This window comes from Lolium rigidum, chromosome 6 (assembly GCF_022539505.1).
Source record: "Lolium rigidum isolate FL_2022 chromosome 6, APGP_CSIRO_Lrig_0.1, whole genome shotgun sequence".
NCBI classification, from domain to species: domain Eukaryota; kingdom Viridiplantae; phylum Streptophyta; class Magnoliopsida; order Poales; family Poaceae; genus Lolium; species Lolium rigidum.
Window position 1 is genome coordinate 176391050 of NC_061513.1, and position 17953 is coordinate 176409002.

The following is a 17953-nucleotide window of genomic DNA, read 5'->3' on the forward strand; positions in this document are numbered from 1 at the left end:
ATTCCATCATTCACCTTTGCAATATATAGCTCATGGGACAAATAGCTTAAAAACTATTGTGGTATTGAATATGTACTTATGCACTTTATCTCTTATTAAGTTGCTTGTTGTGCGATAACCATGTTTTCTGGGGACGCCATCAACTATTCTTTGTTGAAAATCATGTGAGTTGCTATGCATGTTCGTCTTGTCTGAAGTAAGGGCGATCTACCACTTTATGGTTAGAGCGTGCATATTGTTAGAGAAGAACATTGGGCCGCTAACTAAAGCCATGAATCATGGTGGAAGTTTCAGTTTTGGACATATATCCTCAATCTCATATGAGAATACTAATTGTTGCTAAATGCTTATGCATTAAAGAGGAGTCCATTATCTGTTGTCTATGTTGTCCCGGTATGGATGTCTAAGTTGAGAATAATTAAAAGCGAGAAATCCAAAATGCGAGCTTTCTCCTTAGACCTTTGTACAGGCGGCATGGAGGTACCCCATTGTGACACTTGGTTAAAACATGTGTATTGCGATGATCCGGTAGTCCAAGCTAATTAGGACAAGGTGCGGGCACTATTAGTATACTATGCATGAGGCTTGCAACTTGTAAGATATAATTTACATAACTCATATGCTTTATTACTACCGTTGACAAAATTGTTTCATGTTTTCAAAATAAAAGCTCTAGCACAAATATAGCAATCGATGCTTTCCTCTTTGAAGGACCATTCTTTTTACTTTTATGTTGAGTCAGTTCACCTATCTCTCTCCACCTCAAGAAGCAAACACTTGTGTGAACTATGCATTGATTCCTACATACTTGCATATTGCACTTGTTATATTACTCTATGTTGGCAATTATCCATGAGATACACATGTTATAAGTTGAAAGCAACCGCTGAAACTTAATCTTCCTTTTTGTTGCTTCAATACCTTTACTTTGATTTATTGCTTTATGAGTTAACTCTTATGCAAGACTATTGATGCTTGTCTTGAAAGTGCTATTCATGAAAAGTCATTGCTTTATGATTCAGTTGTTTAATCATGTCATTACCATTGTTTTGATCGCTGCATTCATTACATATGCTTACAATAGTATGATCAAGGTTATGATGGGATGTCACTCCAGAAATTATCTTTGTTATCGTTTACCTGCTCGGGACGAGCGAGAACTAAGCTTGGGGATGCCGATACGTCTCCGACGTATCGATAATTTCTTGTGTTCCATGCCACATTATTGATGATTTCTACATGTTATATGCACACTTTATGTCATATTCGTGCATTTTATGGAACTAACCTATTAACAAGATGCCGAAGTGCCAGTTGCTGTTTTCTGCTGTTTTTGGTTTCGAAATCCTAGTAATGAAATATTCTCGGAATTGGACGAAATCAACGCCCGGGTTCCTATTTTGCCCGGAAGCATCCGGAACACCCGAGAGCCGCCGGAGGAGGGGCCCCGTGGGCCCCGGACGAGCAGTGGTGGCGCGGCCGGGCACCGGGCCGTGCCCCCCTATGGTGTCACCGCCTCGTCGCCCCTCCGACTCCGCATCTTCGCCTATATAAAGGTCCCAGACCTAAAACCTCGATACGGAAAAGCCACGGTACGAGAAACCTTCCAGAGCTGCCGCCATCGCGAAGCCAAGATCTGGGGGACAGGAGTCTCTGTTCCGGCACGCCGCCGGGACGGGGAAGTGCCCCCGGAAGGCTCCTCCATGGACACCACCGCCATCTCCATCAACGCTGCTTGTCTCCCATGAGGAGGGAGTAGTTCTCCATCGAGGCTCGGGGCTGTACCGGTAGCTATGTGGTTCATCTCTCTCCTATGTACTTCAATACAATAATCTCATGAGCTGCCTTACATGATTGAGATTCATATGATGATGCTTGTAATCTAGATGTCATTATGCTAGTCAAGTGGGTTTTACTTATGTGATCTCCGGAGACTCCTTGTCCCACGTGTGTAAAGGTGACAGTGTGTGCACCGTGTGGGTGTCTTAGGCTATATTTCACAGAATACTTATTCGCTGTTATGAATGGCATAGTGAAGTGCTTATTTATATCTCTTTATGATTGCAATGTGTTTTGTATCACAATTTATCTATGTGCTACTCTAGTGATGTTATTAAAGTAGTTTATTCCTCCTGCACGGTGTAATGGTGACGGTGTGTGCATCCGTGTTAGTACTTGGCGTAGGCTATGATTGTGATCTCTTGTAGATTATGAAGTTAACTATTGCTATGATGGTATTGATGTGATCTATTCCTCCTACATAGTGTGAAGGTGACGAGTGTGCATGTTGTGTTAGTACTTGGTTTAGTCGTGTTGATCTTTCATGCACTCTAAGGTTATTTAAATATGAACATTGAATTGTGGAGCTTGTTAACTCCGGCATTGAGGGTTCGTGTAATCCTACGCAATGTGTTCATCATCCAACAAGAGAGTGTAGAGTATGCATTTATCTATTCTCGTTATGTGATCAATGTTGAGAGTGTCCACTAGTGAAAGTGTAATCCCTAGGCCTTGTTCCTAAATATCGCTATCGCTGCTTGTTTCATCGTTTCTTATGCGTTGCTACTGCTGCGTTACCACTGCTCATACTTATTTATACCACTTGTATTTCACTATCTCTCCGCTGAACTAGTGCACCTATTAGGTGTGTTGGGGACACAGAGACTTCTTGCTTTGTGGTTGCAGGGTTGCATGAGAGGGATATCTTTGACCTCTTCCTCCCTGAGTTCGATAAACCTTGGGTGATCCACTTAAGGGAAACTTGTTGCTGTTCTACAAACCTCTGCTCTTGGAGGCCCAACACTGTCTACAAGAATAGAAGCACCCGTAGACATCACGGCCCAAGAACTAGGAGGCAAAAAGAAGAGAGTGTAGAGGCGTTGAAGCTAACCTGAGGCGGCGGAGGACGTTGAGGACAACGGTCGCCGAAGAAGGACGAGCTTGCAGGCGATGAAGACGAACAGAGAAGGAGAAAGAGCGAGTGCCGTGAAGCGCTCGAGGAAGAAGAGGCGAAGGTGCGCGGTGACTCTCTGCGGAGCAGAGCCCTGCGGAGCTTCTTCGCAAGTTCGTCGGAGAACGGAGCTTCGGCGGCGAGAGGAGTGCAAAGGGCGGCAGTTGCGAAGTGTTGTGGAACTGGGAGAATGCGAAGAAGAAGACGATGTGGAACCGCATCGCCCTTAAATAGAGGAAGGAATAGTGGGCCAGAAGCCGCTGGGCCGCGGCGGTTCGCCTCGTGGGCCGCCACGTGGCGCGGTGATACACGCGCAGAAGACAGAAAACCATAGGGAGGCCACACGGATCCGGAACGACGGCGAGGATCCGGTGTGGCGCCATAAATGCTAATGCAGAAGTCAAAGGGAAGTGACCCCTGACACTCCTGCGTCAGAAACAGTGCACATGTCACTGACAGGCACTGTGTCCGAGAAATTCTCGACTTCGCCGAGGAGAGTTTAATGGCAAAGATGCCGAAAGAGACCGGTATGGAAAGGAAAGTTCGGCAGAGATGCCGGAAGGTTTGAACTGGTTACCGGAAGGATTAAACCGGTACCTTGAATGATGGGAATCTGGCATGGTCCGTTGGATAGGATCCACCGGACTATACCAGCTTCGGGGACTAATGTTGGGGGGATGACCCCCGGTATGCCAAAGGCATGCCAAACCGGATGGTTTGGGCTATCAAGATACCGGTTTAAAGGTTATCCCGGACTGTGAAGCTAAGCTTTTGGCTAAGTGAATCTATACCAGTATCCCCCAGGAGGGGTATACCGGAACTTGCTAAGAAGGTACCGGATTACCGGTACAGGCAACACTGTAACACGTCGTTAGGATTGGTCAAAGATTCTCTAAGGAGCTAGAGGACAAAGATGAGCGAAGCACTTCAGCTTTAATCGAAACTCTGGGGCCAAAGCAGATGATGATGTAAAAGGTACCGGAGGACGTCAGCCTCCCTGATTAAAGAGATACTAGCGTCACCGGTAGCCAAAGAGGCTTTGTAAAGTAGTTTGTCTAGTCAAATATGCTATTAGGGTCTTCTAGGGTTTCTTCCCCTGTAAGCCACCCACTCTCCTTTATAAGGAGAGGGGGCACGCCCTAACGCGGGCACGGCATATGTAGGGACGTTCTACATTGTATCTGAGAGCTTGTAACCTCATTCCATGGAATAGAGATATCCCTAGCTGAAATAATTCTTGTGTTGTTCATCTTCTACCTCTGGCCAAGGCCAAGTTCATCAGGAATCCATCCGGAATCCATCCCATCCTTACCAAAACCCTCCCCCGAATCCTCTAGCGCACATTCGGCCCCAACTTAAGCCATCCCATGGCATCTGTCTGTTCACCACGACGACATAAATATCTGCAAAATCGAAGTGGAACAAAATCAGTAGTTTCACAAATATACACAGCCACACACACAGCCGTCGACCCCCTCTGGCCGTCGCTACACATAGAGGAGAGGAGACGCCCATGTTGCACCACCTGCGGCCGCGCAACCATCTCCAGTCGTCGTGGAGCCACTTGTCGCCGCCATTCGCCCCGCTAGGGTTAGGGTTCCATCGCGAGGAGGGGGCAGCCAGGGGGAAGGGGAGGCGGGGAAGAAGGGGGGCCAGGGGCGGCGAATGGTGGCCGGAGAGAGAGAGGGTAGGGGACAGAGAGAGGGCGATGAAGCATACCTATGCGGCGGCACTGGCTGAACGACGGCGAGCGTCACGCTTGCAGGAGACGAGTGCGAGCGAGGCTCGCTCGCGGGGAACGGTTCGGGAATATTGCGCCAATACAGAGGTCTAGACCTCTGAATTGAGAGGGGATAAGTTAGTTACGGGCGGAGGTGCTAGAAACGAGTACCGAACACATCCAAACATTAGTATTCAGGTTTCCAATTCCGAAACCCAATTCAGAGGCTAATTCATTGCAACCAAACACGGCATAATAATGCTGCTTCTGTCTTTCACCATTTTCCTACGCAACTTTCACCTGCTTTTATAGTTATTATCTTGCACGGCGGTATAAAAATTATTTTAGCACAGCACAATTAAGGAAGCGCAAACCGGGTCTGAAACAATTGAAAGCAACGAACAGAGATGTTTTACAAAAAAAATAGCATGCCCTATTTGAACTGACACACATCGAGTCAGAAAGAATTACAATAGCTAAACTAGAAACAATACCATTTCACATATTACAGTTCCAAAGTTAACCTAATGAAACAAAACACTAGGTAGACAAACCAGTTGCCATCCAAAAAGAATTGTGCTTTCGCATATCGTAAGACACGAGACTACCACCACCAAATGACATTTAGCGCCAACCACTTGTTCCCCATGAACCGGAGTGCAAATTTCGAAGCAAATTGACCAGTTTCTGATGAAGTGTCGAGCGTGCAGTTAGAGAATGGTGCTCATTTGTACAGCGATTGGCCACAACGGAACACAAAATACTACACTTGCTTATTGTACAGCAGTTTGCTTCGGAGTTGCTTGTGGCTGAGGAGCACTTGAAGCAAAGATGATTGCTTATCTTCTGATGGGTCTGACTACAATTGCTCGTCAGCTATGCCATTTCAGTCCATGAGATATCCTGCCACTTCACTCATTTGCTTCTACCGTGCCAGTTTTCGCTCCAACATCCACGGCAGAAACTTCCTTGCTTGGTAGATCCACTACTGCATCAGTTTTCGCTCCAACATCCACGACTGCATCAGTTTCCGGTTTCACATCAACGACCGCATCAGTTTTCATTTGGGCATCAACGACCGCATCAGTTTTCATTTGGGCATCAACGGCTGCATCAGTCTTCATCGGTAGCTCCACTTCTTCGTTAGGGATATCTTGCACGGGAGATACTGCCGAGTCAGCCATATCATTCCCATTAGCATCAGTATCCGGTGAAGCTTCAGATACAGGATTGTCCAGATCAGATGAGCCAGCGGGTTTATCTACTGTTCCCTCTGCCTGCATCTCGGTAGCTGGGGCTGAAGATTCAGCTACTGCAGAGGCAGCTTCGTCTGTGCTAACTTCAGTATCACCATTTGAAGCATCCGGATGCCGCTCGATCCCTTCTGCACTTTCGAGTTGCTCGTCCTCAGTGTTAAGATTTGTCTGTTTAATACATTCTGCAGCATCTTCCGCCTCCTCAGTAGGGCCATTTCCAAGGGACAAGGTTTCCATTTGATCCTCAGTGCCAATGACTTGACCATCATCAGCTTCCTCAGTGTCCGGGGAAGCTTCCTCAGAATTGGGTGATGACGAAGGAACAGAGGCAGCTAAACGGTCATTGATACCTCTCTCTCCATCAAACGTGAACCAATTTGAATTTGTAAAGAGGGAGCTGCTTATAAACAAACAAAACATTATCAATCAGTTACTCATACAGGCGAAAAATCAAGGGTGTTGGAGCACAATTGAAGATCGCAAATTACCCATCCGGTTCATCTCCTAGACGCAGAGAAGATATTACCACCTCAGCTGATTCGTCATCAAAATAGACATCCTGAAAGGAAAACAGAAGAGGAAAGATTATTAAATCAAAAGAAAACAATATATGTGTCTGCATCCATTATTCATTCCATGGACAACTTAACCATACTGTTATACAATTCGTTTCGACAGAATCAAAAACTACATAGCATGTTTATAGTCAGTTTTTGTACATACAGTTTACTGCAGTCAGCACATTTTTTAGGAAACGTCCCAATGAACATTTAATCACATTGAACGTCAGAATCATGCAAACATACAAAAAAAGGTTAGCTTCAACATACCTCATCATCCCGTTCAAGTGACCCTTGTGCCTGCATTCAAAAGAACAATATGTATCATTATACGTACATAGTCCCCACAATGTCTACATATATAATACACCAGTAGAAACAATAGCATGACGAAAGGGCATAAATATTTTGATATTCGCAAACCATCAAATCTAACAACACTAGCACATCTGCACACCTCTTCAATGTCATCGTTGCTGTATATCCCATAACGGAATGCCTGGCTCAAGTTATTAGCAAGAGCTGCAACATCGTAATCCCTGTCCCGGAAGTCATCATCATCACTGTCCCTACCACGGTCATGTAGCGAGGTTGGGCGCCTGCAGCAACAATACGAGGCATATAAGTCCAGAAATACTTAGAAAATGAAAGCCAGGTATAGCATGAAAAATAAACAAAGAAAACCTACCCACAAGCCCAGTGATAAACATTCTCCACCTCATTGCGCCTGACCAGAACATCTGTCTGCCATTCGACCCACTCACTGTTATCCTACTCAAAAGTCAAAACAAAAAATCTCAAGTTAAAATGATGGGTACAAACTATAGATATATCAGACTTCTAAAGTATCGAGTCCCTGCAAAATGTAAGATACCTGCAGGTGAGTCTGGATAGTGCTGTTGCTATTTCCCAACTGAATGAGTTTATTGGCTATTCTTGTCATGTGGCCAACATTCCCAATTTTTGAAGGGGTTTTCCCTTCAGACGGTACGGTAGGCTGCACAGCGAAGAGACATACATGAAGGGGCATTCTTGGTAGTATGAAGTCAAAATTGTTAGGACATACTAATATAGCTTACCCCATTAGACTCTGTTGACAAAGAAGAAAGCTTGTCGGCAGCAAGAATTTTACCAACAATGTCACATTCATTAAGAACATGTTCGACAAGTTCTGTTCTTTTACCCTCTAGGCAAGAAACAATTATATTCTCGACATGATGGTGCAAAAAATTGTTATATGGATACCTGTGGTATAACAAATATATGAGAGTGGCCCTTCAAACCATGATGAAGCAAAAGAACATAATATACCCATCTTCTTACTCAAAGAATAAATCAATGGAGCGCTTTATTGCTGATTGGCTTATTAGCTCCTTTTCAGCATGTTCACTACCAACTGTCAGCAAAACAGAGATAAACTCCACAATCTGTAAAGGGGATGGTATATCCAGGTTAACAAAAATGAGCAGGTATATTAGCAAGACACCATAAGAGTGCCAAAATGTAAGAACATAAAATGCTAAACATTGCTAATGTGTTCTATCTGGCGTTGCAGGAAAACATGCAAGACACATGACATTTGACACCAGGGTCCGAACATGCATGCCCTCTCTTCTCTTGTCTACATCTAAACACCAGGTAACCATATGAAAAGTAAGTAATAGTTGTGTCCAGATAGGCCTATGCTACTAAAAATTTCTGTTGAAATCAATAAATAAATAAATGCATCTAGATAGGAAATGAAGGGCTCAAGACTCAACCAATAAACCTAGTCACTACAAGTTTGAAATGACCAAATGGTCAATTGTAAAAGGCATTTGCAACATCCAGTACCTTCAGTCGGTGTTTCCCAAGAGGTGGGCGCAAACATCCATAAGTTGTAGGAAGAACATTGTCAGCAGCAGAAGTGTCCAATAAGTTCAGCAAATTACCTACAAATTATGTCAGCTATAGCAATAAATCTCCAGAAATCGAAAGCATTACAGAAGAACATCTAGCATGAGATGACGCATGGTTTATACTTTATACAAGGTCTAGAACTGATAAAGGAGACAAACACTCACCTAGACTCTCAAGCATACCATCAACCGTCTCAGGACTGGCAGTGACCAATGCCCCATGACTTACATTGCTTCTGAATGCCTGGTAGGAAGCTGATGCTAATCTTTTTGGGTCCAGTAAAGATATGCACACTGACAATGAATGAACCAGCACAGATTTGGGTCTTGATCCTTCAAGAGCATGACAGAATAACCTCCCAACAAAACTGTAATTACATAAAACGGAACATGAAGATTTTTTTGTCAGAGAAGGAAATACTTGTACAGGGTAGGGTAATATCCCTATTTCATTTAAAGCATCTTTAGAGTTCAGATAAAAGTAGACTTAGCCTCTTTATGAACAAATCATTGATTTCGAAAAAATGCAGACATTTTCTATGATTCTGTCTACTACACAAATATTCAATGCATTTCCTTTCTAGAGGTTTTTCCCAAATTGCCAAACAAAGATAAAAACTTGTGGTGTTGCAAAACAACAGAGTTTTAAGATGAAACCTTGGGCTGCATATTTTTGCCGCTAGAGATGGAGGTGCACATCGAGTCACAGCACACAGAATTTCAGCAGCATTGGCATGCACTTCAGGAGAGTCCTGCTTTTCAACAATACATTATATATTAAATTTCTACTAGAAAAAATGGTGTTCTTCTCTAAGAAACTGAATAAAGTTATTTAGGGACCTATGTTCATATAGGTAAAATATCTCAAGACAACAGACATGCTAGGTTTCTCGAATAAAATGTATGTTTGTATGCAATCGTGCCTAAGAAAATGCAAGCAGATATATGCAAATAAATGCATTTCCCTGTATTTATAGGAATTCAAGCTTGACTAACTCACCGATGAGCTAAACTTATCAGCAATCATTCCAAGGACATCTGTATTTTCTAACCACTGCATAGTATCAGCATAGTTTGAATATATGGTCTCATCAGCACCAATCAGACGTATCAGGACCTGAAGAATTCCAAGGGCAGCAAAAATCAAACAATTGCACCCACTAAAGCATCAATCCACAAATGTAATCAATGATAGCTTACCTCCATTATTGATGTGATGCCAATCAGGTCAACAAGTTGGACAACTATCTCTGGATGCTCCTATACAAAAACGGCATGTTGTAAACCACTGAAATACTCGACAAATTTGTGGGAATGAAGAAGATTGTGCAGTATAAAGCTAAACACAGCACAAACTGTTAGCTTGCCTTGGTAATTTCAAATAGCCCCAAACAATCAAAGAAAGCACAGAAAACTAACTTATATACATCATAATTTTAAATGCAAGTTAACTAACTAATTTTTTTTATAAAAAAGGGGACAAGAAATACCTGAACATAATTCATAAGTGGGGCAGTCTTCCGCAGCATCAGACAAATTACCACCTACAACAAATAAGTAATCAAACTGCCTTAGCAAAAATACGACATCAACTAAAAGATGAAGTCTCAACATCTGAATAACAAAAAACATGTGAGAAAACAAACTTCTGCAGGAAACTTCAAACACAAATATATGGTATAGAAAATCAAAGTAAAATTTAGTACCTTACTGAAGTAACCAGATAATAATGTGCTGTGCGGATGATCAGGTTTCACAAATGAGAAGAGCAGATCCATTAACTGTAACGCAGAAAAATAAAAGGATAACATTAGCTAAACTGGTTGCAATTAAACATGCCTGACAGAAGACGCCAAAAGGACAAGAACACTAACCTCTTCATCCTCTACTAGGGTTCTCAAAATGACATCAATTTCACAAGTAAATATCTCGCAAGCAATGAAAGGGAACCTGGAAGGAATACAGTTAATTTCAAAAAGGATGAAATACAGTCCTTTATTTAAAAAGACTATGAATACTAATAACCAATGACGTACTTGAAGGAGCGCTTTTTTTCAGCATCATCCGGAACTTCTTCAACAACATAACGAAGCAATTGCTCCACCTGGGCCTTATCACGCAAGCTACAAAAGAACATTCCAAGCATTATAGGTTAGGAAATATAGTATTGAGTTGAAGAGACACTGAATGTTAGAGTGAGCAAGAAATGAAAGCCAATACAGGTCTTCACTATATTAGTAATTCCTTCAGCCAGGTGATCCATCATGAAAACTCAACGTGACAATTAAGTTTGACAGTACGAAAAAGTTCAATAATTACTAATTTACTGAGGCATCAGGTTCAATTCTTTGAAGGTTCTTAATACAGATAAAACTAAGAATCTGTTGGAAAAGGAAAGATAAAGAGGGAACAGAAATAGATTTCCCTCAGGAAAGGCACATTCAGCAATTACTGATCCTTGCCTGTAAACAGAAGAACTTTGTGAACCAACTATTAGGAGAAAGGACTACTGCCAGCACTAATGCCGAAAACAAACTACATTTTATGCACTCCCTCCGTCTGGAAATAAGTGACTTCGATTTGTCTGGATTCGCATGTATCTGGACGTGTTTTAGTATGTAAATACATGCAAATCTAGACAAATCCGAGTCACTTATTTCTGGACGGAGGAAGTACATTTCCTTCCTATGGTGGGATTTGAACTGTGCAGATGCAGCAGCTGTTAGGTGCAAAAGCAGATGTGATAATTATCTCATAACTAGACTTGTTTGTTATTTTCTTAACCTAATAAGAAACTCAGTTTCCTTTGCAACTGTTGCAGCAAATGTCTCATAAGTGTCTAAGAAAAAGGTACATGGTTCATCTTTGTTACTCTGGTGCACAGTATAAAAATGAGTTGAGGTGCAACAATAGATTAAACACGCCAGCCATGCAAGAGAAGCTTGGGAGGAAATTACAAATTTATGAGTCGGGTATTGAGGGCTTTGCACTCTTGAATAATTTCATCTTCATCAAGAAGTTCTTCGAGTGTAAAATTTTCCTTATCTAGGATCGTATCCACCTGAAAAAGCAATCATATACTGAGTTAGCGATGATGCCATAACCTGTGTTTGTACTCTGTAAGAATACTATGGAAAATAAATTAAGACCCTCATTGAGAACTGGAAGTTATTTATAATGACTATGGAACAATAATAATGATGACTCAAGTGAGACATGAGATCAAATACAGGATACCGCAGAGGATTATTAAACACACAAAAGTTGAAGACAACAGAACACATATCAACATTATGTTAGAACAAAATAAGTAGACCATGTAGTTCAAGAGAATGGCAAGAAAGGAGGCAACAGCTATTACACAAGCGCAAAACTGTTCCACCCACAAGACAGAAATCCTTTGTGAAACAGCTCAAGTCCAACGCATATGAATCTTCAGTTCATAATGCTAATAATCAAATAGTGTCACACACCAGATCAGGGATTCAGTGCGGTATTAACAAACACACAGAGCAGCTCTGCCATGTTCAACCCCTATTAAGCAATGATCCGAGCCCTCCCCAAGGCTAGCTTGTATGCAAAACATAATCCAAATCCGAACCAACGCATCTACTTCCTCTCCGGCAACACGCCCAAATCACGAGAAGAGCAGATGCACACGAGCTCCCCAATGCGAAATCGAACACCTCGCAGTCGCAGGGCACCGACAGAAACACCTCCAACGCGAACTAGCCGAAAGCAAGCATTACAACCCAACCGCGGCGGCACCCCCCCAATCCACCGAACCAACCCAGACGAATGGGTCCGCGGGGCCAAGCCCGCAGTTGGTAACCACAGCGGCACGGGGACGCGCGGACGGACAAACGAACCAATCTGAGAGAGAGAGGGCGCGCGCGGGGCGAAGGGTGGAGAAGGAGCAGAAGGGGGACTCACGGGCGAGGCCGCAGAGAGGCCGGTCATACGCCAAAACATGGCGGCGGCGGCGGTGGATCTAGGGTTTCCGGGGCCGGTGAGCGCGAGTTGGCGGCCGATTCGTGGCGAATCCGGGCGGCGGCGGCCGGATTGGGCGGCCGGGGGAGGAGGGCGGATCGGGAGGGGGGGCGAGCGGATCGAATTGGGATCGCGGGGGCGGGGGTGGGGAGGCGCACGAGAGGAGGAAAAAACAGCACGCTTTTCTTTTCTATTTGGGCTTCTTTCCCTTGGGTTTGATTTGGTGTGTGTGTGGAGATGGGGGATTGGAGTTACTTTTGGCGACGAGTGCAGATGGCGATGGGTCAAATTATTTGCTCGGTTATTAAAAGGGCAACAATAATTCTGAATACAATACTCACTCTTTTCTAAAACTGATGATGGTGAAAAACTGATTCAAGCTTAGCTTTTCTTTGTTTGTGCAAGGTGACGCGCACACGTTGATACATAGCACATGTTTAAGGAATTTCTAGTGGCAATTTGTTCATACATTTTGAATTTATTACTATTAGATTGCTCGGTCAAAATTGTGTGAACTGTCCGGCTTTGGGAGCTCGGTCACGTTAAATGTTGATTAGATGGATGGCTTGGCTATGCTCAAGGTAAGCTACATGTCACGGTTATCTTTGTGGTTATTGTTGTTGTTCTTATCTATTGTGAATACTCTCTCAATCTTTATACAGTCACTCCGCTCTGAAATAAGTGTTGTAAGTATCTAGATATATACCAAGTTATTAGATAAATCTATGCACGGTACAGATCGGACATTTTAAGGCCTCCAATAGCACAAGGAAGACCCTTTCCGTGTGTGGTGCGGAGAACTAGAACGCCTGCGCGCAGCCTAGGCAGCCTCCTTCAAGGAAACATCGCGCATGGGGAGATGTTTTCAACCCATGTGTGTGTGATTATTCGCACATAGCTTAGCTAGACAAACGCGTCAGCATGTACCCGTTCCATCGCATACGACTATTTAAAGGAAATTGTGTATATATATATATATATTTACCTACGATTTACTTACTGGTGTTATTTCTCCTGAGAACTATCTCAAACGGAATTTTGTACTTTAGTCGTGTGTAGTATTTCCCGCTTTTTTTTGCCAAAATTGGTAAAAAAACAATTTTCAAACCTATTATGGGAGAAGGTTGCTATAATTCTCTAACATAAATCTTAAATAATTTCAGGGACTAAATAAATTGTTGGTGGGCGAACGATGGAAGCGCGCACCCTTCTCACATTTAAGTCACTTGTGCTTGCACCACTTCACTACAAGGAGGAAAATGGATCTAAAAACCCGCATTGGTCCTCGGTCTCCTCTTTTCAGTCTCCCCGTCTTCTCTTCTCCGTTTGACGGGCGGCGAACTGAAGAAGCCGCCTCCCTGACTGCACCTCAATTCGACTCATGCATATCTACATCGCACAAGGTTAATTGCTATTGCTCCCTTGATCGTCTTTTGCACAAAATAGTCTCCAGTATTTATGATTTTCAAGGGGATTATTTATATCAAATTGTAGATGAAGCTAGATCTCCCTCGGATCCGCAATAGGTGTACCGATTTTAGATGGATATTGATCTCCCCCATCAAATATTAGCCGATACATTAGGGTTTTCTTGTTTTCACCCACGCTTTTATTTAGTAGGGTTTTCAGTGTATAGTTGTAAGATTTTCATGCTTTTGTATATTAAATATAAGACATTATATTAAAGCGGAAACATTGTTTGAGCTTCACTACGTATATGGCAATTACATAGAGATGACTAGGTCACAATTCAATAGGCCCAGGGAGCACGTGCATGAAGGTGTTCTTAACATTCATTTGTATGTTTGCCGAATGACAAAGTCAAATATCATCGTTGGAAAAAAAAAGATGGTAAGTAATTATGGCAAGTCATGGTTAATGGTAATTGGAATTTTCTATTGATAATGCGTATATCAACTAGTAAGTAACTAGCTAATTCATGATTTATTTCTATTTCACTACTTCTCAGTCATCTACATAAGGAGGTACATCATGTACTGCATAAGAGGAAGGCAAGGGAAGGTATGTGACGTTTTGTCGTTGTTATGCCCTATTGTATTTCACCTCATAGTTACACGGTATCTTCACTAAGCATTTCGAGTGTAGATTATATGTAAAAAAAGATGTATGATAGTTTTTCTCACATTCATGATAATTATGTGTAGCACATGCAGAGCCTAGTCATGCTCGCATGGCAAAAGAACACCCTGGGCTGTAAGAAAATAAGGAGGCTCACATCCTTCCTTTTGCCTTCTCCCACGACCTGGGGAGCTTTAGCTTGATTCTCCTTGGGAAGTGGCATATCTTCAACTTGAGGTTGAGTTTGACCTTGACCTTGTGGCCGCTTCCCTTGTTGCTTCTCACTCAAGTGCTTCTTCTTCAATGGGCATGTTATAACATGGTGCCCTTCAACCTTGCACTTGAAGGAAACGATCTTGGACGGATCCTTGACATGGTCTTGGCCCTTCTTGTTTCTCTTGATCTTGGACTTGTTCTTGTTATTGGAGTTGAATCCAAGTCCACTCTTGTTATCGGAGGATTGTTGCACACTCAACATCTTGTCAAGTGCGGATTTCCCTTCATGACGCTTTTCCAAGTTTTTCTTCAAAGAAAGAACTTGGGCCTCGAGCTCTTTGATTTTCTCTACATGGTTAGTAGAAATAGAAATACTAGAGGAAGTAGAAGTTTCATTGTTAGAGCAACAAGGCAAAGCAAGTAATCCAACACAACGTGTATCAATAGTTTGACTAGATGGATTACTAGAACTAGCACATGGCAATATGCATTTAGAGTGGAGGTTGTGCTAATGTCCACATGAGGCTCACAAGATGTTACCTTAGTGATACTTGCATCATGAGCTAACTTTAGCCCATCATAGGAGATTAGAAGATCATTATGAGAGCCCGAGATCTTTTCATGACTTTCTTCCATTTTCCTATAACTGCTAGATAGCAACTCAAGTTGAGCCCTTAGCTCAACATTCTCTTCTAAGGTAGATGCTTCACAAGAAGTAGAGTTAGTAGCACAAGCATCATCAATTGGATTTTCTATTTCAAGCTCAAAGGATTCAATTTTTTGTGTGAGGAGAAAAGTAGTATGCTTCTCATCGGCAAGCTCTTGCTTAAGGAGATTGAATGTCATTCTCCCATTTTCAACATGGGACTCCAACTCCTCTATAGTTTTCTTGTATTTATTCATGATTTTGAGTGTTCGAGACTAGCACGAGCTTCTTTATTACCACGAAGAGAAGCATACACAAGTCCCATCTCACGCAACAAGACATTGTTCTGATACACAAGTCCCACAAAGGATAATTATTTTTGCCATCAAATATAAATAATGTGTCATTGTGCACTATACTACTAGCCGACATCTTTACTCTCAAGGCGGTGAAGCCTAAAACAAGGAGATACCTTGCTCTGATACCAATTGAAAGGACGAGACGTCGCCTAGAGGGGGTGAATAGGAGATTTAAAAACTATTACGAATTTGGCTTGTAAGAATGCGGAATTAAACTAATATTTATTTGACAAGCACAAAACCTAAATATGCTAGGCTCAACTAAGTGCAACAACAACAACCCAATCTAAGCAAGATAGGCACAAGATATATGTAACACAAGTGATATAAAGATATAAGTACATCAAGCGATGGCTATCACAAGGAGAGTAAACTCGGGTATAGAGATAACCGAGGCACGCAGAGACGAAGATGCATTCCCGTGTTCCCCCACACAAGGTGGGGTATGTCTCGTTGGAGAGTGCGGGCTACCATGAAGGTCTCCCGAACTCCACGAAGGCTCACCTTCTTCTCCAAGCCAATACCACGAAGGTCAAAGGCCTTTCTCTTATGGCTAGCTTTTCCTCCACTCCGGAGATGGCAAGCTCCACAACCACTTCACAACTTCCACGAAGGAGAAGCCCGGGCCTCTTCACAATCTTCCACGAAGAGGTCACCGGAGCACCAACCGCCAAGCCAACTAGGAGGAAACCCCTCTAAGAGTAACAAGCTCATGGTCTCTCACTCGAACAAATCGTAATGGAGAGATCAACACTTATGCAAAGATGCAAAAGCAAGAACACCAAAGGTGTTCAAATCCCTCACACTCAAATCTCACCAAAGCAACAAGTGCTAGAGAGGAATTAGAGGGGAAGAACAATGGAGGAAATCAACAAATGACTCCAAGATCTAGATCCCAAGAGTTCCCCTCACTTAGAGAAGGAATGGATTGGTGGAGGTTGTAGATCTAGATCTCCTCTTTCAAAGCCCTAAAAAAGATGCAAGAATCGTAGGAGGGATGGGAGAGGAAGCAAGCTCAAGAAGGTCAACAATGGTGGGAGAAAATAAGCTCAAGAACCCTAGAAAACCTTTAGGGAAGAAGCCTCTTTTATAGCCCCTCAAAATATGACCGTTTGGGGCAAAAAACGAGCAGCCAATATGTCTGCCGAAAAATTCCGGTAGCGTCGGTTTCTACGTCGGAACCAAAAAGTGAAACCGGCGAGGAAACCGGCACGGTCGGTTCCCACGACGGAATGGCCTGCCGGTTCCGGAACATTTCCGGTTACAGCAGTCGGCAGGCCGGTTCCTGCGCCGGAACGTTTTCGGTAGACCGGAATATTTCCGGCGATAGAGCTGGTGCCGCCGGAACCTGCGCCGGAACTTGCCAGATTCTTTTCAAACGGCGATTTCTCGAAAGAACTTAACTTTTACAAAGTTCCCGAACTCTAATTGAGATGAAACTAAATTTGTTGGAAATATAACGATGAATAGAACCCAAAAGCTAGCATAATATTTAGATGATTTAAGAGAGGTAGCCTCCCAATGTCAGGAAACGGTAAAGACGCCCAAACTCGAAAACGCAATAGAAGATGCATGCGGATCCTGTTTTTTATGAACTTGGGCTTGTTGAAAAGCTAGCAACAAGTTCAAGAACCTCACATAGAGAAACACCAAGAAGCAACAAGAATATAGGGATGCAAAGTATGCAAAGGATTGAGCTCCCTAAGATGATGCGATCAAGTTACCCAACCGAAAGCCTATCTTGATAGTGCGGCTATCTATCCTATAACCCGGTCTCCCAACAACCAACTTGAGACCGGTAAAAGGAAAACCTAGCAAGGCCATACCTTTACCTTGCGCATCCCGCTTGATCTTGATGGCAACGCTTCAAGCTCCACTCAAGCTGGAACGCCTCACTTGATGGTTGTTACTTCGTGAAGACTCACAAATGCTTCCCCATACACCATGATGGGATAGCTTCATTGAGGTACATCTTCACATGTCCATTATCACCAAATGGACCGCAAGCTTCAACCATGATATCTTCGATATGCTCATCTTGAACTTTCCCTTCTCAACCTTGATGACATCCATACTTGATGCCATCCTCACATGGGCTATATGAGATCATACTCCTGATACAAGATACCTTGTATCTCTTCAAATCGATGATCTTGATGCCAATACCAAAGGTATATATATCCATCTTCATGGCATCCACACTTGAAGACTACAAGCAAGACCTATGGAACATTTCTTCATATAAACACAATGAAAACACTAGAGGAATACCCGCGCGT

General features: G+C 42.9%; 1 protein-coding gene across 3 annotated transcripts; it reads right to left on the reverse strand.

Annotated features, from left to right (window-relative positions):
• Positions 1–5033: 5033 nt before the first annotated feature.
• On the reverse strand, positions 5034–12446 carry LOC124659211 (serine/threonine-protein phosphatase 6 regulatory subunit 3-like). Of its 3 annotated transcripts, XM_047197143.1 has the most exons (20): positions 12318–12446; positions 11342–11445; positions 10421–10507; positions 10259–10334; positions 10091–10165; positions 9875–9928; positions 9585–9644; positions 9385–9501; positions 9042–9136; positions 8550–8752; positions 8320–8417; positions 7810–7913; positions 7566–7731; positions 7361–7483; positions 7175–7257; positions 6944–7085; positions 6757–6786; positions 6415–6485; positions 5765–6326; positions 5034–5734 (listed from the first exon to the last, which is right to left on the reverse strand). In XM_047197143.1, the coding sequence occupies exons 1-20, from the start codon at positions 12354–12356 to the stop codon at positions 5582–5584; spliced, it is 2442 nt and encodes an 813-aa protein (XP_047053099.1). In that variant the 5' UTR covers positions 12357–12446; the 3' UTR covers positions 5034–5581. The 3 variants fall into 3 exon arrangements, with proteins under 3 accessions (XP_047053099.1, XP_047053097.1, XP_047053096.1); XM_047197141.1 differs by having other exon boundaries at positions 5034–6323; XM_047197140.1 differs by having other exon boundaries at positions 5034–6326.
• Positions 12447–17953: the final 5507 nt, after the last annotated feature.